The sequence below is a fragment of the Psittacula echo genome (assembly GCF_963264785.1).
Source record: "Psittacula echo genome assembly, chromosome: 4".
In the NCBI taxonomy this organism is placed as follows: Eukaryota; Metazoa; Chordata; class Aves; order Psittaciformes; family Psittacidae; genus Psittacula; species Psittacula echo.
The window spans coordinates 41,780,806-41,806,186 of NC_137738.1; the positions used below are offsets into that span (position 1 = coordinate 41,780,806).

Here is a 25,381-nt window from a genome sequence, read left to right on the forward strand (position 1 = left end):
TGCCCGTGCCCCACCTGCCCGGGGGGGGGGAGCTTGCGGGGAGAAAGCCCCGCCTCCCCGCCGCCTCAGCCGCTCCCGCCGCTGAGGGCCCCTCCTCCCCTGCCCGCCCCGCCCCGCCTCACACATGTGCCCGCAGCCAGCGGCGGGGCGCTCCGTCGGGGCGGGCGTCGCTGCCACCGCCTCCCCGGCACAGCGCACCGCGGCAGCACCGCGACATTAACTGCGCCGGGCAGCCGTCGGGCGCGGAGAGCCCGTGGCCGCGCTGACGCCGCTGCGCGCCATGGCCGTCGCCTACCTGCTGGGCAACGGCTCCGCGCCGCTCCTCGCCGGCGCCCTGGAGGTGCCCTTCGCCGCCAACGCCTCCGCCGCCGCCTGCCGCCCCGCCGCGCCCCCTTGCGCGGTCGCGCCGCCGGCAGCCTGGGGCAACACCTCGGCGGGCTGGAACCGGTCCGAGCCGTGCGGCGGCGCCAACGGGAGCGCGGGCGGCGGCGGCCCCTGCGCGCCCGGGGGCGGTGGCCCCTCGGTGGTCACGGCCATCGCCATTATGGCCCTCTACTCCGTGGTCTGCGTTGTGGGGCTCTTCGGCAACTTCTTGGTCATGTATGTCATCGTCAGGTGAGTGCCGCCGCGCCCTGCCCCGCGGACCACGGCCGCTGCCGTCGGGGCGGATGCGCAGCCCGGAGAGCCGGGCTGCTGCCGGCGTCCCGGCGGGGGATGCTGCGGTCCGACTCCGGCAGGCAGCGCGAAGGCTCTTGCTGGGGGGTTCGTAGGGGCTTCTGCCCCAGAGGGGGAGGGAAGGAAAGGCAACCGGGCTTTTGAGAAAGCGGGTGACGGGGGAAGGGAAACTTGCGGCGGGGCCATGAGGACCGGCTGGGCTGGGCGGTCCTCAGAAACCGCTGTGGTGCGGGGATGCTCTGCGGACCCTCCGTACTGCAGCACCTCTGCGAGCTGCTCTGGCCAACGAGGCCCAAATCCCACATCTGGCCGCTGAGGAGGGAGGATTTAAAGGGACCTTAGCCGCTGTCTATGAGACTGTGCAGATTCGGGGTGGCATACGGACACCCGACACGCATCCACGCGTCTTCCACCCTAAACGCATAAGCAAAATGTAAATGGCATCGCGGCTAAACCCTGCTCTCTGTCCGAGTTTATAGATCCTCTGCACCAAGTCTTGATATATGTTTATATCCATACACCTTTATGTATGTATTAGTACAAATATGCGTATACACGTGTAATAAATACGCCAGGATCGCGACCTCTGTCCGTAAACCCGTTTTTGCAGCACTTAGCAACTCCCTCACCGTGAAGCCCACCTGCGTTTTATAGATCGCTCACAAGTGTGCCTTTCATGCGCGAGAAATTCCGCACCCATAAATGGGTGGAAAACGAGTGAGAGCGATATTAACCGGGCTGCTCTGCCCGCTGGGAGCGGGGCGGGCGCTTCCGTGGGGGCACACTGCCACCTCCCGGGAGCGACGGGGCGGGAGCGGGAGCGGGGTGGAACGGGAGCGGGGCCGCAGGAAGCGACGGGACGGGGTTGATCAAGCTTTTCGTCCTTCGAGGCTGCTCGTCGTTTCCAAATCCAGGATACGTTGAGCCCTGCTGAGCCCAGCAGGCGCTGCTGTCGGGGTGCCCCACGGGCGCACTCCCTCCGTGCCGGGGCAGCCCCAGCGCTTCCAGATTACCCAGGCCTAGAAGGTGTACCTTCTCCCTTTGCGCAGTGTTTCCCAAGGAATAGGGGTAGCAGCTGTCGGGGATAGGTGCCGTGGCCGCAGGGAGCCGTCGGGCAGGAGCAGGGGTTGATGCTCAGCAGGCCTGTGGCATCAGGATGGCCTCAGCCCTGCCAGAGCTGTGGAAAGCCAGAGATGAGGACTGTGGTCAAGGTAGAGTGCCGTGGAGGATGACTCCTGCATAGATGAGATGTCACTGCAAAGGCTGTGCAGCTCAGAGACCTGATGGCAACACATAATATGCATCAGGGGTTCAAACTACAGTAGTTTTGGAACCTCATGAGTTTAACTATACTTTAGAGGCTGCATTCTGAATGCACGGAGCTGTGGAGATTCTCCTCTGCGATGTGGTTTTGGTCAGTCTGAGACTCGAGCTATCTCTGTGCATCAGATAGAGCTGCAGAAAAGGCTTCTGAGCAGGGACATGACTGCAATCGACTGAGCTGTATTGAATGCATTCCTCTGGGAGGAAAAGCAGATGCACACTGTAACAAAGCCAGGATAGCTGTCAGCAGAGAAATATGCCACAGGTTGTCCCTCAAATTATACATTTATATCAGTCATAACCCATACTACATTTATATTTCTTACATTAATTAATGGAATTACATTTGTACCACAAAGCCAAATTGAATGAGGCGCTTGCATTTAGATTTCTATCTAAAGAAAGTGTATTTGCCTGAGATTGTATCTTAAAAACAAAAGCCAGAAGAAATAGAAGAAAGCAAAAATAGATTGTCATTTTACAAAGGAAAACACAAATGAATTAAATGGCTTCTCCAAAACCATCCAGGAATTCTATAGCAAAGGCAGGACTGAACCCAGGTCTCCTGTGCAAGTACAGCTTTTGGTTCCTTCCCAATTGATGTCATGCAGCTGTTTACAGTTTGGGATGAAAAAGTTTGCATGTTAATGGTTGAATAGGATCTGTGGTTTAAGCAACATAAAAATGCATTTCTTTTCTGTGCTTCTCTGTAGGTATAGTGTATCTGGACAGCAGCAGGGAACTTTGTAATTTATTTCCTGTTTCAACCTGTATTGTATGACAGTATTGCCAGTCATATGCACATACATGAAATGGTGAGCATGTGTGCTCACATTTGTGTATCCTTGGATCCAGCTACAGATAGGAGCCAAACCTTTTGCTGGATTGAATTTGGCATCATAAAATGCTCCCTTTTATCTACCTTTCACACCATGCCTGCTCAGAAAGAACAAAACATTGAAGTTCGTATTCATTTTGAGAAAAACTGAGACTTCTAGAAATAAGATTGGAAAGTGATATTGGTATGTAGTTTGCCTTGAAAATACTAGTTGTTGTGAGGTACGTGCTTAGATATTTGAAACTCTGCCCCTACTCACCTTTCAGCATCCAGCCCCAGTGAAAGCAACAGCGACTTCATATTCAGTGTGCTGCATGCTAATATCTAATGCTTGGCTTCTTTAGTAATATTTTTTAATAATTCTATTATTCTTATAAACATTCTTAAAAGTGTTCTGCATGAAGCAGATCCTTGGGTTTGGAGCCAGAGCAGTGCAAGTCTGTGCTTCTTATTTACCATGCAAATTCTATGATTCTAAGTACTTGCCTGTTGTGGAACTGTCACTGTCAGTCCACACTGCCACGCTGTTACCCCAGCTGAGGCAACTGGAGATCAGAAAGCAGACATGTCCATCAGGGAGTTAGAAATGTATTGTCATTATTGATATGAAAATCAGGGTCTTCACGCAAAGCAGGTCCATGGATTTCCAATTTATACATCCCTCAATATATATAATTAATGCATTCTCATCCACCCATTCTCCCAAATGGTTCCTGTTCAGCTGCATACTCTCATCCTTGAATTGATATTTACCTGTTACAGCTGTAGTGTGTGAGGCTGAACCCCGTGTTACTAACACTGAGCTATTTCTTTTGTCAAGTACAAAAAAATGCCTTCTGAGTGACAGCAATAATAGTCAGGTGTTACTGCCAACCTGTAATATGAAAAATCTGTAGATTTTTTTTATTACCTATTTTCCTCATGTGCTTTGTGTAAGTGTAAATTACTGATATGAATACAGTGTTGTTATGGCTATGTCAACAGCAAATGCTGCTTCTAGCTGCTGCGGAGTACAACATGACAGTGTACGATTAGTACCATGTGGTAGTGAATTAATTTACACCATAATCTATAAGCTTTTCCAGCTTTCTCATCAAGTCAGTGGGATATTAGTCACACATTAGAGTAGGAAGAAGAATATGCCCTGTGATTAAGGCAATATGCTGGAAAACTGTAATAGATCATAGATGAAAATCTTCAGCATTGCTGGTCTGGTGGGGAGGAATAGCTTTCTGAGGCCCCAGGCCTATGTGATGCCAAGTGCCCTGAGAGGACTGTAATTCCACCAACAGCCGCTAAAGTCACTCAAGTCAAAAGTGATTCCTTCATTGCTTTGCTATTAATTTTGTCACATACCATAAACAGAGGGGCCTCAGGTTCTCCATGATCCTTCACAGGCGAAAGGAAATGTCTTGTTTCATTAGAGCAAACAATTGATCTGCTTTTAAATAAATAAAGAAAGATATGGACCAGGGAAAGAAGTCCTCTCTGGAACAAAGAGATTTTTTTTCGTATTTCTCAAAACAGCCACTTAATAGTGTTTTGAAAAAAAGAGCTGTGACTGAAATATCATCTAATCTGGGAAAGACAGTGCAGTCAGACACAGACAGACAGAAAGCAATGAAGTACTGAAAGTACTTCAGCCCATCTCACACTTTAGGAAAACAGTTTTACGAAGTAGGAGAGAATTTAGAGTGAAATTTCCATTGTAGAAAGCATTGATATCACCAGAGGAATAAATACACAAAAAGGGAAAAGTGAGGAATTTGGAAAGAGGTCGTAAGATAGAAAACAGAGAGAGTCCGTTAGAGGAATAAACTGAAAATTATCACAAGCTTGAAAGTGGCTGAAGCAAAGCAAGTTTTTCTAAAAACCAGGGATACTTTTTAAAGTGACATGGAGTTATGAATGCAGTGTGAAAGCAGGCCGACAGCATCTCTTGTAGCATCACAGATCAGGGAACTTAGAAACCAAGAAATGCGTAATGTTCGTTCTTTTCTTTCCTGTCCACAGCTGCATGACCTTCTCTGCATTTGGATGCCACTGCATATGCAAATGTGTGTCCTGCCTGTTCCACTGTTCTGCAAAGATTTCACCCCATTGCTAAGAGCTGTTAAGTAAAGCCACAGCAGCCTTAACGAGTCATGCCAGTTGTGAATTGATGCTGCTCACCTGCACAAGTCAGAGCAGATCTGGGGACAGAACTGAGAGAGTCGGATTGGTCAAGAACAGCGTAGAAGCTGAATTAGATGAGCAGCATAGGGGATGACCCTCACTCAGCATCCCATATTATGCTGAGGTGTCCCTGTTTGCACACTGTGATGGAAGTTTACCAACCTCTGCTAGTGAGTAAATGTTTGACTGGCAAGCGGCTCCCCTCCCTGCCCCAAGATCAAGAGAACCAGACAGTTAAATGGCATGTATACCTTTGTATTTTCTTGTTAAAAAATAATTATTATTAATACAGACATGGTCAAAATTTGCCTGAAAATACATGAACCTGCAACTTGGGGATAACCCCCATCTCCTTGAGGAAGCAGAGGTGACTGTGGGATGAGTGAGAGCTCTGTAGCCCAACACTTGTCTCCAGACCCTGTGCCACCCTCTGCCTGGCCTGGGTTCCAGTGAGCTGTCACACATGGGACACATGCCTGGTCTAGGAGGGGAGACCCCCCTGCTCTGCTGGTGGCTGCCACCAGGCACTTCTGGGCAGAAAACATCCCCTCTCACTCAAGAACTCTTAAAAAAGCTGGTTTGATCCCACTGCACTTCTCCGGGAGTATCATTTTGATAATGGCTCCCATGAAAAATGTTAAACACTTCCTGATTTGGTTTTAATGTTCTTATAAAAATAAGTCAAATTGTGCCAACTTTTCATGGCTTCAGTAAAATTAGAAAATATTGTAAGCATATATTATGTAATTTTTAGCAAGCTAATTACTAATGAGCTCATTAGGTAACATAATCCTGAAGTACTGCTTTATTTCAACTTACAGTACTTTTTCAAATCCTCAGGCGTAGCTTTTGCTGAATGCTGTTGAAAGCTTTTATAGTTTTTTTCTAGATCAAAAGGTGACATATTTACAAAAATGTCAGATGTAACATGATGTAAGCCCAGATGGCTCAGACTCATTGTCTAGCTTACTAACCTCTTTTCCATCTAGAGCCAGTGGTTGATCTTTTGTCAAAAGTGGAAGAATCTTTCTAAGTAATATGTAATTTTGTAAGAAATTGAAGAATCCTTCTAACTGTCTGTTATGTAAGACAATGTAAGAATCTATTTGTATGTAAGAATCCTTCTAACTGTCTGTTAGACTGCCAGAAGACTTTCTAAGATGCACTTAGCATCAGCATTTATTCAGTAGATTTTGTGGATTTCTCTAACATGCAGCAGTCCCCAAAAAATTAGAATCAAAAATAAAGTTGGAAATAAAAGGTCACAAATGTTGCCACTCCTAAACAGAGCTGTTTTGAAACAAATAAAGTACAAGTACAAAGAAAGTACGGTACAGTAAAGTGAAAAAGTAAAGTACAAAAACAAGTAAAATTTCAGAATCCTGAATCATTGTTAAAAATTCGAAGTTGGTTATTTTTAAGCTTGGGTGTCCTAAGGTGGATGTTGTAGAGATTCTGATTGACAGATATTAAAAAAAAAAAAAAAAAATTTCATTGTGATTCCAGTTATGATTCTCTCAAAATACAAATCTACTCATTATATTCTTTTGAAACCCAAAAGCAACTATTTTCTGAATTGTTATGGTTAGAGTGATCGCAAATAAAGTTATTTTTATAACCATCTGAGTCCTCTTTGGTTTATGCCATGGAGTTTGGGTTTCTGGTATTATAAACGGGGATGCTATCATTATCTTCAAAGCCCTTGCTCTTTTTTTTGGAAGTTGGCTTTTAACAGTGTTCACTAGCAAGGAGTTCCACAGCTTAGCCCACCTGTGTTAAGCAGCATTCCCATTCATTCGTTTAATGTTAAACACTTCTAAATTTTATTTATACCTTCCTTTGAATTTACGTGATGAAAAAAGGTAGGGATGACAGTCTGTAGCTAATCAAGTAACTGTGAAAGACATAAAATAGCATATTTTTTCCACCTTCTTACTGAGAAGTGTTCAATTATCAGCTGTAAGATCTTGCATCTCAGATCAGGAATAAAACTTCAAAACAAAAATGTTTGTGTGAAACAGACCATCTCCTCCTTATTGTGTGACCATCTCCTCCTCATTGTGTCGTATGGAGCAATCCCAGCCGAGAGAAATCTCTTTCTTAAGGGGGAACAGGGAGCACCAGTTAGGGTATCTTCTTCTGTTCTCCCCTTGTGTGGTGAGAACCTCCAGCCCTGGGATGTGCTGCCTCTATAGGACAATCATCCAAGAAGCCAGTTACCCAAGTCCTTTTCATAAGGTGAAGGTCTTGGTACCTCCCTCAGAGCCCTGTTTCCAGGCACAATCTCATCCTAGTCATCCATGATTCTCGGTAGTTTTGATCTGGTCTTCTCAAAACACATAACTGTTCTCCTTCCTGTCATGTCTGCCTCCATCCACCATTGCCTACTTTCTCCTTTCCCCCATCACAGGCAAGTTTCCCTCTGTGTTTATTCTCTCTCCAGTCCCTTTGTCTCACCTCTGTTGCTTCTTTCCAGACACACTCGACAGCTTCCCAGTCTCATGCATGCAAGAGACCATGCCTTGTATACTTAGCATTGCTTTGATCTGTACAGTCTATGGCCTTGCCTTGAGCCCCATGCTACCTCCCTGATACTCTCTGATCAGGGGGGGATTACCACTGCTATTCCCCATTATATCTTTGAGGATCTCACATCGACTAGCAGTAAAACTGTCATCAAAAGCTTCCCTGCCCTCTTCCCTGCTGAGCAGAGGATGTTTCATATACAGTCCTCACCTGAGGTGATCAGTCTGCAAACCAGGAGGAGGGCACCAGCACCTGGAACCCAGAGAAAATAGCTGTTAACTTGTCCACCCTAGAAAAATGTCACTGCAGCTATTATAGACATAGTCAGTGGTTTTACTCTCAATCATGCTTCCCTGGAGGCAGAGGCGATAAGGTTAAGTTGAAGACAATGACAGTTTTCATTTCCATGTCTTCCTAGCAAAGCAAAAACTTCAGCAAAAACCAACTACTGCTGCATAATTGCAATATATTGAAGTTTGCCTTTTAGCACCATTGATTTATTCCAGAGACAAGTGTTACACAGTAATAGCGAAAACAGCAACCTTTACTGGAGACCCATACATGTCTCAGCACCAGGCAAACACAGCTAGAGGTGGCTTAACTAACAGGCCAGATTACATTCTGGAATAACTGGCAGATAATTTTTCCCCCATTTCCATCCCTAGCCTGGAAGGGGAGGAAGTGTCCCAGCAGATGACCATTTGGGCATTGGATCATACATACTATTGTAATTTGGTTTTTATCATTATGTAGCTTTTTATGGTGTGGGGGAAAATCAAAAAAAATTAGGGTAATAGGAGTTATAAGACATTGCAACATCAAAAATTTTGTATGGCAGGTTGATATATGTATAAAAACCTGTTCTCAGCTGGTGTCACACACACACACACACACACCCCTTCTTGAAAAAAGAGAAAGAATGAAATCAAATTAGCTTTATTTTGTACAGATTTTTGCCAGGATGTTTTGCATGTACATGTAATTAAAAAAGGCATGAAAATAATAAGAAGGAAGTAATAATTAGTTACCTGTTACAACTACTGTGGAGTTTGTGTTTTCTGTCTGAAGTAATATCCTTGCTTGTTAATCCTCTCAGTCAGACATGGAGGGAAGGGACCAGCCTTCCTTCCCAGAATAACTATTTTTCACAAAGAAAGAAGCTTGCTTTGTTTTCTCTGCAGAGGGATGAAACTCACTGATTTAAACTAAATAGCAGAAAGAGGACCTCTATAAGATGCCTTTCAGCAGCAGAAAAGCAGGACCAGCCATAAAGAAAACAAGTGAGTTTTGGCCAAAAGCCAACACAGTATTGTAATTAATTGAAAACAGAATGACTCAGATGTTCTCTCAGCTCTCTTGGTGCCACAGCATTCCCAAAAAGACTGACACCAGAGTCTGAAGAAAGTTAACTCTGCCTGAAAGGCTTTCATTTAGCTCTCCCAAAGCTGAGGTCTGAGAGAAGTCACTAATTGGTGCTGAGTACAGGAGAGATGGCCCTGAGCCATGAGTTGTTTGCTCTGGTTACTTCACCTGCCTGGGTCCTGTAAGCAAACGCTGGTGGATCTGCACATCACTTGACACTGCCCCTGTGCGAGGAAGAGACAAGCTGAGAAGTTAAAGATGTTAGCAAAATAACCCAAGGGAAGTAAACCTTGGTGAAATTCTGGCTTAATTTTGTTTGTGCTGTGGAGGAGAATAAAGTGAAAAATGAACTTGGCAGTTCAAGAACAAAGTGTTAGGGAGAAAAGAGGTAGCAGCTGAAGCAACTACAGTCCAGTAGGTATCTGCCCTATGTTCAGATCCACATTCAGCACATACATGCAGACTCCTTCAGAAAATGGACACCTTCTTGCCAGTGAGTGAGGAAGGGAGGGGAAGGCTGCTCCAGCATATTGTATGTGAAGGCCTTGCTGTGTTCCCAACCATGTCAAATAATTGGGCCTTGAGATTTTAGATCGTACTGTGTCATGCCTTGACACCTGATGTGATGCTTGATATTCATATGTTTTTTCATCTCTGTAATTAAACACCATCACAGGTCATAGCAGTGACCGCGTAGTGCCATGCTGGGAGTCAGGATGCAAGGCTTTAACAGGAAGAAACAGCCACTGCCTCTGTCTTTCTTAAAGGCAGTGAAACCTTTCTCCCATCCCCAGTTCAGCTTTTACCCCAAACTCAGGATCAGTGCAGGAAGTAAGTGACTGTGCTGCAGATTTCACAATTTCTTTGTAGCAAAGTATGAACGTTTTCTGGTATAATGTTAAACCTGTTGGAGGTTTGGGGCTTTTTTATTTGTTTGCTGTTTTCCTGTTCAGAAAAACATAAATCAAAAGAACGAGTAGATTGTTAACCACAGCGTGGAACCTCCAATCTGGTTGGCCTGACTGCCTGATAACATGCAAGGGTTGTACAAAAATTCATGGTGCTTGTACCCATTTCTTGAATTTAATGGCTTAAGGCATTCTGAAGTACTCATGAATAGAAAAATCAAAAATAAATCTTCACGCTGATTAAATCATATGCTCCCAGACAGGTAAGTTAGACTCATCCAGAATATATATGTCTTCAAAACTTAAATAGGTAACGGTCTGCCACAACACAAGTCTTATCTGTGGCTGAGATACAGTATGGGTCTTCCATTCTACAGAAACCCACTACCATGCAAAGAAAGAAAAGGAACAAAAAAACGGGATAGTCATCAGCTAAGTCCATCATTTGAGACCCTTCAGCTCAAAGGTACTTTCCAGAATATGGCCTAGCTGAGACTTCATTTCAGTGTCAAACATTCTAATTGGATTGGCAAACAGAAGAATTTTTTGAGGGTTTTTCCAGACTGTCCTGGATACGACATGACCTTTGCAAAGCTTTAAGGGCTCAACAAAAACTGAAAGTATATCTCAAGAAAGCACACACACACACATTAAAAAAAAAAATCCCTCTTTCCTGTTGTTTTTGAGTTGTGTATAAAGATGCACCAGAAAAGCTATGGAAATAAATGTTCATTTAAATTGGTTCAGCTAGGCATACTTAACATGTTTATATCCTCCCACCCAAGGAGACCTCAGCTAATCTAATGTATGCACATAATGATTCTTCGTTTGTTTAACAAGTCATTTATGCAAGGAGAACATGAATTTGAAATGCTAACCTGATCTCCTCAAGCATCAATAAGAGTTACATCAGGTCGTCTGTATGCAAGACCTAATTGCTGGCTGTTGTTTCCTTCAGCAGCCAAACATTGTCATGAACGACTGGGTTCTGCAATTGATCTCCTGTAATTAAGCCAGTTTTTCATACATTTTGCATTGAGCTTAAACACAGATCAGTTGAAGCAGTGTCTCCAAATTAGCATTCTGTGGGACAAAAGCTTGCATGCCTTTGTGTTGCTGAAAGTACTTATTACCAATCTATCATTGGCCAGCCCATTTCCTACGTGCAAAAGGCGGTTTCTGCTTTTCCTCTCACGGTTGTTATTCACATAGGAGAAGTTTTCAAATTGATTCGTAATTTTATATATTACTATATTAATTGGGCTAAACGTGGACCTCTGGCTTCTTTGCACAAGCCTAGTGGTACAAGGAAACTATAGAACTGATCTGGTGTAGAAGGGCTGAAGGGTCTGGAAGAGGATATATTTCAGTAATCCACAAGGATGTAAAGAGCTTGTCCAGGAAGCAGTAGGGACAAGACTCAAGTGGCAGTATACCAATTGTGTCTATTAGCTTTTGATATAGTGGGATGCAAACTAAAATTTTGCTCCTTTTTAAGAAAAGAGATGGTCTCTGTGTTACTTGTTCTTTACTTCTGAGCCATGGAAGCTTTAAGGAAAAGACTCTTCAAAAGTTTTGGAGGTGATAAGGTGGAGACTAAACCTTTGGAGACTGTAGACCAGAAACAGAGCTGTGGCACGTTGCACAAAGATGTGCTCACATCTCTCTTGTTACATGGCTGTGAGGTGGAACGGAAGGTGCTCGTGGCTCCTGCTCAAGATGTTACACTTTGTGCAATGGAGCTGAGTGTCTCTCTAGGTTAGCTTGGCGAACCTTTTCTTTGGTTTGCAAACTACAAGTGGCTCATGGGCTGCCAGTTGAAGAGGTAATTTCAAGACTTTCCGTTTATCCTTGAATGCTAGGAACTTGGTGACTATCTGAGTAGGATTTGCATATTTTTCTCTATTGCTTTATCTTATTCCAAGCCAATCCCAGTTGAGAGGGCCTCTACAGCTCATATCTTCAAACTTCAAGCGTATTTTAAAGCTTTGCTGGGTTGAAGATGAAGGCAAGACTGAGTTTTCCCTACAGAACTAAACAGAAATAAAGTATACTAGATGATCTCAAGGTCCTTTCCAACCCTAACTATTCTATGATTCTATGATTCTATATTCCTACTGTTGTAAACCTGATCTGTCATCTACTAACTACCAACAAAAAAATGCTTCATAAAAATAGATATTTTATGATACAAAACCTGCATCAAGGAGTTAGAAAGTGAATACTAGTATCAGTGTTATGAGCATAATTAATTTGAATATTTATCAAGAGCACTATTCTTTTGGTGAATATTTAGCTCAATACTGCTCTTCTGGTTGCTCTCTTAATAATCCTCTATTATAGTCTCTCTAATCTATTAGAGCTGTAAAAATAAAAGTAATGTTGCCCAAAGCCAACTTCTGCCTTCACTTGCAACCTTGCTAACTGTCATGCAAAATATAATATACTTAGTGGCTTACATGATGAAATTTCAATGTAATCTAAATACCATCATTCATATTTTCACAGGTTTGCATTTAAGACATCTGCATTTTTACACATCTGTTCATTTTTAGATTCTCTAGTTGCCTTGAATGAAAGCATGAAAGAAGTATCTGCTTAAAAGTGTGCTTATAAACACAGTATTTTTGGTATTTTATGTCATACAGGTTTCTTGTGTATAATTACATACAAAATCCAGTCCCTCTGAAGTGCAGAAATTTCATTACATACACATGTATATCTGGATGATGGAAATTTTTGTGCTGCTTGTTCAAATAGGTAGATGGATACCTTAGCAAAAGATATAATAGCAACTAAGATGGAAACTTTGAAGAGCTCCATTCATAATAACAGAGAGGGACTGTTATTTTTCATGCTGTTAAAATTACTTTTAATGAGTTGCTTCAGTGTTTGTTTGTTTGTACCAAAAAAATAATCCTGAGGACACTGATAATCTACTTATTTGGTAAAAAACCATATTTAACAAAAGGTACCTTTCAGAAATAAGCCCTTTATAAAATCTTGAAATATTCAATACAGAGAAACACCCAAATCCCATGGAATTCACTGAAAAGAATATCGTGAATTTCAGTAGGCTTTTGTTGATCAGGCAATTGTGGAGGTAAATACTATCACCATAAAAGCTCTACTTCCTTTCTTTGTAAGAACAGCATGATTAGTAATATAAAGATTACAGAGTACGTCAAGTCAAATCCCTCATTAATAGCCTGTAGAGCCCATTTAACAAAATAAGTCCAAGAACTTTTATGCTTAAACTGACAATGAAAGCAAGATCGCAAAACCAAAAAATGTACAGCTTTAAAGCAGGATAAGGCCCATGCCAGTCCCAGTGAAGGAACTTTATTCCACTTATTCAGAGTTTTTCCCTCTCTATCCTCTGGCATGCTAACCTGAGAGTCATTTCCATATTGATTGATAAATTTATTTCAAGCATTCCCTTTAAATCGTAAGAATGGTTTTAATTGCTGATAAAAAATGCATTTTCATTATGATCTGATGATGTGTTCTCCAGACAGAACTGTGCCAGAATTGTGTGATGGCAGGAATGCTGAGCAGTATACATACCTAAGGGTGCTTTCTTGTCCAGCTATAAAGATAGGGCAATCAGCTAATGAATGAGTAGGGATCAGCAGTCTGGATGAGGGCACAGTATCCTCATCGCCTTTTCTCCTCTGTGTAGAAATGAGAGCCACTGTCCCTCTGCTGCTGTTGCTCCCTGAGCAGCTCACTATGCAATCAAACCTCCAGGTTAACTCTCTGGGCACAATTTTAGCTAGTCCTGAATCTGTTGTCAGACCTGTAGAGGTCTATCATTTTTGATAAACAGGAGACAAGGCAAAAAGAGGGCTTAGTACAACATTTTCATTCTCGGCAATGGTAAAGTCAATATAAAAACGTTGCTGTTTTCATTTCTTCTCTGCAAGATTCTCCAGCAAATTGCCCAGAAAATATTTTCTCTTCCCTTCAAACTGTTTTTTAGAGATGCAACTTATTGTGTACCTCTCCCAAACTGCCGTCCTGTACATGTTTTCTAAATAATTCCCAGCACAGAGAGGTGTGAATGCATGCAGCATCTACCTCTCCCCAAGTTAATGTTACAGTGGTGTTGAATAAATGGAGTGCTCTGTGAGAAAAGGGTTTAGAGTACTTTTAGAATATAAGTTTGATTTAAAACTTTCAAGTATCATGCTCAGATCATAACTTCTCAAAGCAGCAGTCAAGAAAGAGCTTGGGTCTACTCAACAATCCTTTTTAAAGAAACACCTAAATTGAAATTAGGGTTGTTAGTGGCTCGTCATGCACAGTGCTAGAAAATGAGAGAACAAAGCCAGTACAAATTTCTTCAGATGTATATCATAGAAGCCATCTAGATCCATTCAGCAAGAAGTCTGCATTTCTCCACACCCTACCAAAAAAGTTCCAAATGTGCTTACACAGCCCTGTCACTGGGGTGCTTTTTTTTGCAGCTGACTCATGTTCTGAAGAGATCAGACAGAAAAAAAAAACCCAGAACATTAAATACTGGTTTTTACTCTTTGTCTTCCCTGGCCTGAAAGGTCTTTTCAGATGGTCTATTCCTCTTGCAAATCTCTCTATAAACTTTAAATTGTTTGATCAGACACAGTACTGGTTATTTCGCAGAAACAGAAAGAAGCTTTATCAAATGAGCAGGCCATATAACCTCTGGAAAGCCAGGTGGCCACAGTGCCCAGCAACCTTGGCTGCAATGAAGCAGGGCAGCATGACCAGGAACAGTACAGTGGAATGGAACAGTCGTTGTAACACTGCAAAAGTATAGCATTTTCATAAAAAGCAGATCTCAAGTGCTGCTCAGCTAATGCAGCAGACCTGAAATAGTAAAGGGCTCTTCAAATATGTGATGAAACTAAGGAGGAATTTGGAATTAAAACAGAAAGCTCCCTCTGCCAAGCTGGGATTGAAGTGTGACATATTCAAAATTCGGGAAGTGGTTTGGGGGTTGTTAGCAGCACAGACCTAGGAAGAAGGGCATGCAATTGAGGTTGAAGACCCTTCTGACAAAGTAGGTACTGTGGAGCAGAGCGAGCATTCCCGCTTGAAGCAAAGGGCTGCAGGATACACCCAGAGTGGTAGTTCCATTGATGCATTCAATGAATGTGGTTAATATCATCTTGTCTTTTTGTTTGATTGAAAGATGTTCTTTACAGATGGTGTACTGGATTCAGTTTTGTTTAACATTGTTAGCTGTGGTCATTTACATGCTTTGCTAATTTTTTTTTTTCTAGGTACACAAAAATGAAGACTGCCACCAATATCTATATTTTCAATCTTGCATTGGCAGATGCCCTAGCAACAAGTACCCTGCCATTCCAGAGTGTGAATTACTTGATGGGAACATGGCCATTTGGTACCATCCTTTGTAAGATTGTTATATCCATAGACTACTATAACATGTTCACCAGTATCTTTACGCTCTGCACCATGAGTGTGGATCGCTATGTAGCTGTATGCCACCCAGTTAAGGCCCTTGATTTCCGTACCCCCAGAAATGCCAAAATTGTCAATGTCTGCAACTGGATCCTTTCATCTGCCATTGGCCTGCCAGTTATGTTCATGGCAACCACTAAATACAGGCATGGTAAGTCCGGCTTTCGTTCCTTTGAGTATTGAGTATCAAAATTGAGTATTTTGATGTTGAAACTCCTTTCTGCATTGTTTCACTTAACTGATGAGGCATTGAATTAACTTCTGACCTCCAACCTGTATAGAGCGGGTGCCAGTACCAATGGACCCCTTCAGCACTTTTGCATCTGGCTGTAGTTGACTGGACACATCACTGAACATGATCTGTCTTATATAGCAGGCAGCTCCAGCTGCTTCTGGAGGTCCGTGTGAGTCTTGGTGCCCAACACAGTCACCATAGTGTTCAGAAAAGTATCTCTGCCTGCCTGCCTTCTGCTGTGGAGCAGTTGTGCACTGCCCTGCAGTACAGAAGCCTATGCTTTACCCAGGATAGTCCACTGAAGTTTGCAGTCATAGATGTGTTGCACGTAGTCTGGCAGGATGCAATACAGGACAAAGAGCATGTTCGGGATCACTGGTACTCACAAGACTTTCCATGAAGTGATAGCATCTCAACATAAATCCAAACCTGCCATTTTGCAGTTACCAAGTGTCACATCATTCTCTTCCCCATTGCCCTGAAATGCCAAGACTCTGAATAGATGCATGGTTAAAATATCTTTCTTTTCACCAGGTTGTACACTGAAAGTGAAAATGAATCAAAGTTTAAGCATTTATGACAATTCAACTCTTTCTTGCCCAATATATATGCAATCCCAAGCAAAAAAATGCAGAAGAGAACATGTTACTTCACTTTTTTTTTGTAACTCACACTTCATACATATTTTCTAGCAGTGTGTCCTATCAGTGTTTGTGCCAATGACAGGTCATGGATTGCTTCATTTTATATGTTTACTTTGTAAATCTTCATATATTTGCCTACGATATATAATAAAAACAGTTTAAAGAAAAACAAAGGAAAAACTGACCCACTTGTTCTTACTTGCTGTTTTCCCTTTTCTCCAGGCTCTATTGACTGCACATTAACATTCTCCCACCCTGCATGGTACTGGGAGAACCTCCTGAAAATCTGTGTGTTCATCTTTGCCTTCATCATGCCAGTCCTCATCATTACCGTGTGCTATGGGCTGATGATTTTACGCCTGAAGAGCGTTCGCATGTTGTCTGGCTCCAAAGAGAAGGACAGGAACCTGCGGAGAATCACAAGGATGGTTCTTGTAGTGGTGGCGGTGTTTATTGTCTGCTGGACTCCTATCCACATTTATGTCATCATTAAAGCCCTGGTTAACATCCCAGAAACTACTTTCCAGACTGTTTCCTGGCACTTCTGTATTGCCCTAGGGTATACAAATAGCTGCCTTAATCCAGTCCTGTATGCATTTCTAGATGAGAATTTCAAAAGGTGTTTCAGAGAGTTCTGCATCCCCACTTCTTCAACCATTGAGCAACAAAATTCCACCCGAGTACGACAAAACACTCGTGACCATGCATCCACTGCCAACACTGTGGACAGGACTAACCATCAGGTATGACTAGCAGTGGAGATGTCATCTCTGGATCCAGGCCTCCAGCTTGGAGATGACATGTATTCTGAAGTTACAGTTTATACTGATCTGTAGCTATTTGAAGGTCTAAACACCTTCAAGGTTATGTTTGAAATTGGTGTATGCATACACAAGACCCCACTCCTGCGTGGTGCTAGTTGTTCTGTCCTCTAGTTGATGCTCAGAAGTTGAGGGCTTTCAAAAGTACCTTGCATGACCGGGTACAGTGTGCATGCATATACAAAGCACACAAAACATTGCTTCATTTGCAGGATGTTTACAACAGGTGACTGCTTTAACACCAGTTGGAGATAACAGATTTTTCTACTCAGACTCCTTGTCTGCTGATGGAGACAGGAGTAGGGGAGAACAGATATTACTTCTTCTCCCACTGCAGCAGTGAATAAAAAAAGAGAAGAAACTGGGCTTGTACATTTTTGACTGATGTACAAAGAAGGCCTGTGTGGCCTTGTTTGTCTTGGAACGCATACAAGAAGTAGGCAAAGGCTTGTCTATATTCAGTTCTTGGATCAGATAATTATCTGTGTTGGCTAAGGTGGATTTTGAGGTAGAGAGAGAGATGTATATAAAAATAGAAATATATACACACATGTTAAGGAGTATTGTGCCATTTTGCCATATAAGATATAGTGAGCATATACCTTTTCCATGTAGAAAAAGCCTCTGAGAAGTATGAGCCTTTGAGATTTTACAGCACAGCAGATACAAGAGAAATAGATATTTTTTTTATTAAGGCTATTGCTGAGCTTTTACAAAGAAGCTCTTTTGTTACATGTCCAACATCTGTGTTCTTGTGGTTAGTCTTGAGAATTTCCAATCCTTATCCCTCAGTGAACATCAAGCAAAACATGAAAGCAAATCTTAACAGTCGTGAAAGCAACTCAAGCGCATCACAGGCACTAGGAAACTTTTGATTTGTCCCTGCAATTCATTAAAAAGAACAAATGGCAAAAAGCCTAGTTCATTCCTTGCTGTATCACCTTTCAGCAATACACTTAGGTTGCTCCTGCACCAGTTTCTCACTGCTGCCACTTCATCTACAAGCTAGCTGCCTCCTTGAGGTGCAGAAGTCAATGGCTTCTCATGAAAGCAGTTGCATACCTGCCACTCAGCTGCTGCCTAAAAGCCCAAATCAGAACATTACTATCTCGAAACAGACAAAATAGTAATCATTCCAGAAAAGGGGAGGGCTAAAAGGAGAAACCTTATTAAGTGTCTGCAGTTGGTACTGTTGTTCACCAGCATCCAATTCATACGTGCCAAGCTGTGTCCTGTGAAATTGGTTAGCACCTGCTCAGTACTTAGGCACACTTTGGTAGTGGAGCAGAACTGCCAAACTTGACATAGGTAGGCACATACACATATGTATATATATATAGGTGTAGTAGTTACTAGATGTAGCAAAAAATTATTAGGTTCAACTGTTAATAATGTATTTGTAACTGTCAGTGAAATCAATTTTCTGCATGTGTCTGACAACAGGATTGTATCTATAACTAGTAAAATTCTGACTTTTTACAGTGCAGTGTATATGTACCCATTTTCTGCATTTAGTTATGTAACTTTATACTATTTTTAGGAGAACTGAAGCCTTCTAAACTTCTACCCTTAGCAAAGATTAATGTGGTACTGTCCGTAGACTGAGTGAAATTTAAGTCTATTTCCCTGGGCACTGACTAAACACAGAAGATGATCCTTCTCACAAAGATCTTTAGACCCGCACCAGCTGAGGGAGGGATGGATGAAGCAAGTGAAGTGAGCGTTATTGTGGTACTATGGAGGAAGCTAGTCACATAGTTGAGTTCTTGGTTGGTTGGGTTGGGTTTTTTTCCATTCAGGGAATAGTGGTGAAAAAAATTGAGATGAACACATGTGAAGACAAGTTAAAAGGGAAGCCTCTGAAGGGAAAGAGAGGTGAGAGGGAGAGTGCAGAGAAAGAAGAATATTAGGAATGATGTCTGAGTGAGGCAGTAAGGAAAGAAACTGAAGCAAAGAGCCAGTATGCCTGGAACAGAAAAGGTGTGTGCAGAGCTGTAAGAAATTGTTTTATTACCCAGCTTTGATTACTTTGGTAGCTCTTCCTAGCTACTATCCATCAATTTTCCCACAGGTTGAGGAGAAGAAGTCAACACTTGGAAGCTCATGTGCTCATAGATGGGTAGATAGGTCTCTTTGCATGGTCTGGTATTTGAAAGAATTTGAAGTGGTTATAAATGGGCGCAATTTCACATCCCTTATCACCATCTCTGCAGTCCTTGCTTTTGCAGCTGCTGCCACTGGTTTATTTCTGCTAGATGTGCAGAATAATCTAGATGTGCAGATATTTGCCCACTGCTGACCTGAGCCATCTTGCTGTTGCGCTCCCTGCAGTACATCATACCAGCTATCAGGTGCAGTCTTTCTCACTCTTCACAACATCTGTAGAATGCATTCACAACAAGCTACATTCAAACTTGAATATTAAACAGCAGTTTTTGTTGATTTTTTTTCCCAGCAAGCATTCTGTAGGAGACAACATTTTTGTTGTCTGCTACTAGCGGAATGACAGACAGTTTTGTAGGAGTAATCTGCCCTAAACACGTTCTCTGGGATGATACTTATGAGTGTAACATCTGGTATTTTTTTTTTTACTATTATATTTTTTTAAACAGAAAAAGCCCTAGGGTGAATGCATCTTCTGCTCTCAGAAAAGGAGAGGAAGAAAAAACACAAACCACAGTTTGTTCAGTGAGCTTTTCTAAATTCTATTGACAGGGCTTTCTTTTCACAGGTAAGTGCTTTCTGTACGAGAAAGTCCAGCTAATATATCTATGCCAGTACACTGACATGCTCTTTCTTGTATAGACAAGGCCTTGGAGAGCATTTGATGTGAATTCTCATTGCAATGCTTTATAGTACTCAGCACACTACACGTCATTTTTGAAGAAACAGATGTTCTACAAGTTGCTTTTTTGCCAAGTGAGAATTCTTGACTCCTGCTAAAGTTAATAAGAACTGCAAACACTCAATCACTGAACAGCTTAAGGCCTCACACTCTTACAGCACTTAATAAGCATTCACTGGTGGAAGGAACAACTGTGTTTTCTATCAGTGCAAAAGAAGTAACAGAAAACATCATAAATATTTGCATTATCATGTGCCTTTGGCCTACTCTGTGGTTCTTTGACATTACCAAAGATTTAGATTCAGAGCTAAATTATTGTTTTCTCTGCATATACAAAAAGTGGAGGAGCTGAACAAGTTCAAAACTCCTTCAGAAATGCAGATTCTTTCACCTGCAGAGAATAGCATCTGATCCATAACACTGATGGTGTGTGTGAGCATTTATAGACATTGTAGGTGTTCAGTGTAGCAGCAGAGTTCTGGGGGAGAAAAGACAGTGGCTAATCAGGCATGCAAAAACTGGAAGAGCTGTAAGACGGATGTTTCACATCTGCAGGGGAATGCATCCTGTGTTACATTCAACTAACTCTTGCAGTAAAATGCATAGGTTACATTTGTTCCAAAGTAAGCTTAAAGGCATGGTTCACTTTAACTTTCTGGTAGGCGTATGTAATCTTGTAGTGCATTTGCCTGAAGAGTTAGAACAAGAGTTACAAGTGATGGAATCCTGGAAAAATTGCTTGGCAAAGCAAACCTTCTTACTTTGAGCTTATGTCTTTATGACTCAATGTTAGTAGTGAATGGCAATAAAAAACCAAATACTAGCTTTTGCAAATGGCTGAGGTTCTTTTGATGTCATTGACATTAACCTGATTCATAACAAAGAACTTGCCAGCAAGGTGTAGCAAAAACCTACTCTGAAATAGCTTTTAATTCAGATGTACAGAGACACTCTGTATTAATTTCTCTGAGAATAAGAATTTTGACTTTTTTTTTAATTAAAAATTGATAGCTTTTTTCCCTGAAAAATAGGTTTTCCAAATACTTCTTATTTTTATTGATATCTATCTGTTAATTAAAAAATAATCCTAAATACTTAGGTAAATGAATTATTAATAATTGTAGAAATCTGAAAAATTCAATTTGTTCCACTGAGATAGTTTCTTTGTGACTCATTTAAGTTTTACAGCATCCTCACCTTAATGTATCCAAGCAACTAAGCAAATTATGTATAGGCACATTTCCAGGACTACTTAGTCATCCTATGTTACTATTTTTTTGTAATTTTAGCTTCCCATGCTTTCTCCTTAACCACTGATGTGTCTAAATACCATAATGGAAGTTACAAATCCTTCATATATGCTGAAAATTAGGCCTCAGATATGTTCATTAACCAGTCCTGGTATTTTGGAACATGTCCGTAGCCCTGGACCAGGTTGCTCAGGGGGTTGGAACTAAATGATCTTCAAGATCCCCTCAAACTCCAACCATTCTATGGTTCCATTTGTGCTCAGTTGTGAAACTTTTCCCTTATTTCTTCAACTGGCAGCTATGCGTAGAAATAAAAATGATATTAAAGAAAAACTGGTTGAAACAAGGAAAAATGGAAAGTTACTTTCGCTTTGACTAAATAAATGAAGAAAGTACTTTCTTACATTTTAATTTTCCTAGTGCTATATGACGGACTGCAAGCAAACACAGGAAATGCCGGCAAGTCCTATGCAGAATCGTGATAAAAGTTGGCCAGATTCTTGGCAGATTCACATCTATCTGTATTAATAGAGAATGACCTTTCTGTGTATTTTTGAGAAAACTGACATATCTCCTTTGTCAATAATGCTGTATTTCAATAATAATTATAAAGTATTGATTTCTCATAAAGGCCATTTCTGACAAGATAGTGACATCTATGAAAAGCATGTCTAAATTCAACAGATCCTTAAAACTGGGCTTTCTTTTGTAGCTGACTTGCACTGACATGGGCCCTTTGTGAATCTTCTAGGTAGCAGAGAAAACAGAATGTGTTCATCAGACTATTTCATGAAAGGTAACAAGAATAAACTATTCTATGAGGACCAGGACTAACTAAATGACTTCTACGGTTGCCTGCGTTTTTGGCATTTCTTAAACTGTGAATTAGAATAAATGAGAAACAAAACATTTCCATTTTCTTCTTAACAAATCAGAAAAAGTTATTTGGTAAAAAAATTCAAAAGAAATGCTTTTTTATCTAATCATAAACATAGGTGAATATGGACTTCAAATTTCATTCCTGGGTCTAGACTTCTCCAAAAGACGGTGACATTCACATTTAGGATCAGGTCAAAAGGACAAAAGGAGCTGAGGAGAAATATTCCCAATACAGAATACAGAAAATCCCTAAATATAGCATGTTAAATTGAACAAGCATTTCAGTTATGTTGTGGCCTTGGAGAAATACATCTCCCAGTCAGAAGTCCTAACATTCTCCACTCTCCTGACCATTTTTGAAAATCAATCCAGTTAGAAAATGCATTTTTCTTCTCCCTGCTCCAAAGTCCTTACTCATGTCCCATTGCTTTTACAGGAGCACATTCCCTCTCTTTTCTCTATCAGGCTTCACCTGACTCAGTTATGTACTGTAAATCCTTTATTTGCAGTGTTTTCCATTCTGTTTTTAACTGGTTCTAGTGCTGCAGGACAATAAAAAAGGGTTGCCAGCTTTCAGGACATGCCATGCAATAAGCAGGTTTTTTTGATGAAAACATCTGTGGTGCTACTGGGTCTGTATGCAGATAAGACTTAACATGGATACTGTGGACAAACAGGGCTGAGAGGTTGTTAGGTTTGTTTGCTGATATAAATCCATCTCACACAGAATTTAAGCTAGACTTTAACTGCAAATCCAAAAGTTGGCCAACATGCTGATGTGAACACAGAATGTGTAATCTAAAATACTAACTCCCCTGCTATTGCTACAAAAAGAATACAGATATGGAGCAAAATCCTTCCATACTCACAAAATGCATCGAGAGTTCCCCTCTGGAAAGATAACTGGCTTGGTATGATATATATTTTAATTCTAATTCAAGTTTCAGTTCTGCTAATGTTTCTTTGACTTTGAAGGTCAGATATGAAATTTTACTATGATCATTTCCTCTGCCTTTGTTGCTTCATGACAAAGGCATAGTCTTGCCTTATTCTCTGGACTACCTGTTTAGCTGTATAGGGCAGGACAATAGCTGCAAATGAAAAGTGAATTCCTCTTAAAAAAAAATCAAAATAACACACATGCAAACACAAAAAAATTGTGGGTGGGAAGAAATCAAGTAAACGTTCATTGTATTTGCAATTTCTTTCCTTTCAGTTGGAACTTCAAGAAGCTGAAACTACTCCACTGCCGTGACAGGGTCTCCTGCCTCAATAGCTCTCAAACCAATTGCACACCAGTGCCACAATGTGTCTGGGCCGTATGCTATGGGAATGTGTAGGATACACTTTCCCTAAAAAAAGTACCAGAGGAAAGTGCCTGCTTTTCCACTCTGTCAAAAATTGCTTCTGCAGTACTTCTACATTGTGCATAACAGAAGCAGGAAACTTAACAGCAAGCAGAGCCAAGAGATATGGGGGCTTGCCAGGCTCCAGTGTTCAAAAGTCATGTTTACCAGGAATACATAACATTAGCCTAAAACAAAGCTACGGTACCTGTAGCAATCTGACATGCTCTTGACAAGTTACAGAGGTGTTAAACAGGTTGGGAACAAAAATCCAAAGGCTAGACAACTGTAGTCTGGAAAATGAAGGTGAGCTTTTAATGATGAGGAATAAGTGGAAATGAAATTGTAATATTGTTGGTTACTTGATTTACTCCTAATATTTATTTGTAGAGATGTTTTCTGTGCAGGTTATTTGTGTGCTGGAGTCTCACAAGATCATCTAGAACAACATATTTGCAGTTCAAGAGATCTGCTCTTACAAGGATTGCATGTTCCACAATTTCAACGGGAAAATATTTCTTTCCGTGCTTACTTAGAAAACCAAAACTCCAAGCTTCACCTTCTGCTTCTGTTTCTCACATCAAAAAAAAAAAAAAAATCCAACTTTAAAATCAAAACAATGAGCTATCATTTCTTCTAAAAGAAATATGTAAATGAAATTATTCCATGTTGTTATTGACTGCCAAATGATTCCCAAAACAGCATAGACTCTATTAACAAATTCCTATGTGAATAGAAATCTAGCTATAAACCTATCAGAGCTACCACAGGCTGATGACTACTTCTCTTTCAAATAGTTTCTTAAATTTCAGCTGCCTTGTGAGCAAGATTCTGAATTTGTATGTCCCTATGTGAAGTGCTTGGAGCAGTTAATGCATTAGGCCTTTTGTGGGGTTTGGGTGTGTTGGTTTTTTTAAGTTACCTTTTGCTAGGCATTGATTTTTTTCTTAACCAAACCCATAATCTGTTTTTTTTTTTTCTAACTAATGTAATACAGTCTGCATCTCCATGTTGTATTAGCTGCAGAAACACACTAAGATTTATGAAAGAAACACTGTAATGAAGTAAATACCACCTTAGCTGTTTTCTAGTACGAAAAATAGAAATATCCATTTAGATAATTTGTGGTGAAATGTATTTTCTAGCCACTATTTGTTACTTGCTTTGTAAATAAATCATCAGTAGTTAATCAGGGGAAAATGTACTTTGATGAATTTAAGTGTATTCTAAAATACAACTCAATGGAACAGGTGGTTTTTTTTTTTGTCTTTTATTTCTTCAGCCAAAATGTGTTTCTTATTTTCATAGTTAAAATCTATGTAACAGTATGCTTTTAATGTGAACTTGTTTGTTTCTGCCATGGACTGTGAAATAAAGATTGAAGGCTAAATCCTTGCAAGTTGTAAATAAAAGTAATATTTGAGTTTCATTACCGTGTTGCGGCTAAATGTGTAGCCTTGTATATCAGCAGAATATTAAACAGATATAGCAGAAGTGCCTTATTCCCCCAACTCTTCCTTTTATATTGAAAATTCCACTGTGCTGTCATAGGGATTCAATATTTAGTTTTGCATTAGTTTAGCAGGATCTCCTCATAGTCAGCATTAAAGTTTAAACCAGAGTCACCACCATTGTAAGAGGTTCTGCATCTAATTTTTAAATGGCAGAAGGACAGGCACTAGGAAGAATTAGACATACTGTTTTGTACTCCATAGCAGTATTTAGATAACAAGAACACAGAATATGCAAGAAATACAAATGGATTAACGTCATACATTGTCATTACAATCTGATGGTTTCTGAGTAGTTTGCCATGCTCACATACAGCAACCTCACAGAACTGAATTACACTGAATTATATTTGGAAAGTCTTCATTGATAGACCAGAAATATGTTTCATTAAAAATCATAGCTTCATGACCAGTCAAAAGTTCATCAGCTTTCACAGAATTTTCATAATAAATTGAAACTGTTATTTTCTTCTGTACTTAGGATGGAATGAAGCTCATAGACAAAATGCTATGACTTGCCAACAGGCAGCCTAATATTATTAGAGATATTTTCAGTTTCAATGGTCTGGTAATT

The 25,381-nt window shown here is 40.9% G+C and overlaps 1 protein-coding gene across 2 annotated transcripts; it reads left to right on the plus strand.

Moving 5' to 3' along the window:
- Positions 1-280: 280 nt before the first annotated feature.
- On the plus strand, positions 281-25,039 carry OPRM1 (opioid receptor mu 1; the record flags this gene model as incomplete). 2 transcript variants are annotated; one of them, XM_080615242.1, is made up of 4 exons in its annotated part: positions 281-615; positions 15,075-15,427; positions 16,378-16,898; positions 23,687-25,039. In XM_080615242.1, the coding sequence occupies 4 exons, from the start codon at positions 281-283 to the stop codon at positions 23,903-23,905; spliced, it is 1,428 nt and encodes a 475-aa protein (XP_080471368.1). The 2 variants fall into 2 exon arrangements, with proteins under 2 accessions (XP_080471368.1, XP_080471369.1); XM_080615243.1 differs by lacking the exon at positions 23,687-25,039 and adding an exon at positions 23,167-23,205.
- Positions 25,040-25,381: the final 342 nt, after the last annotated feature.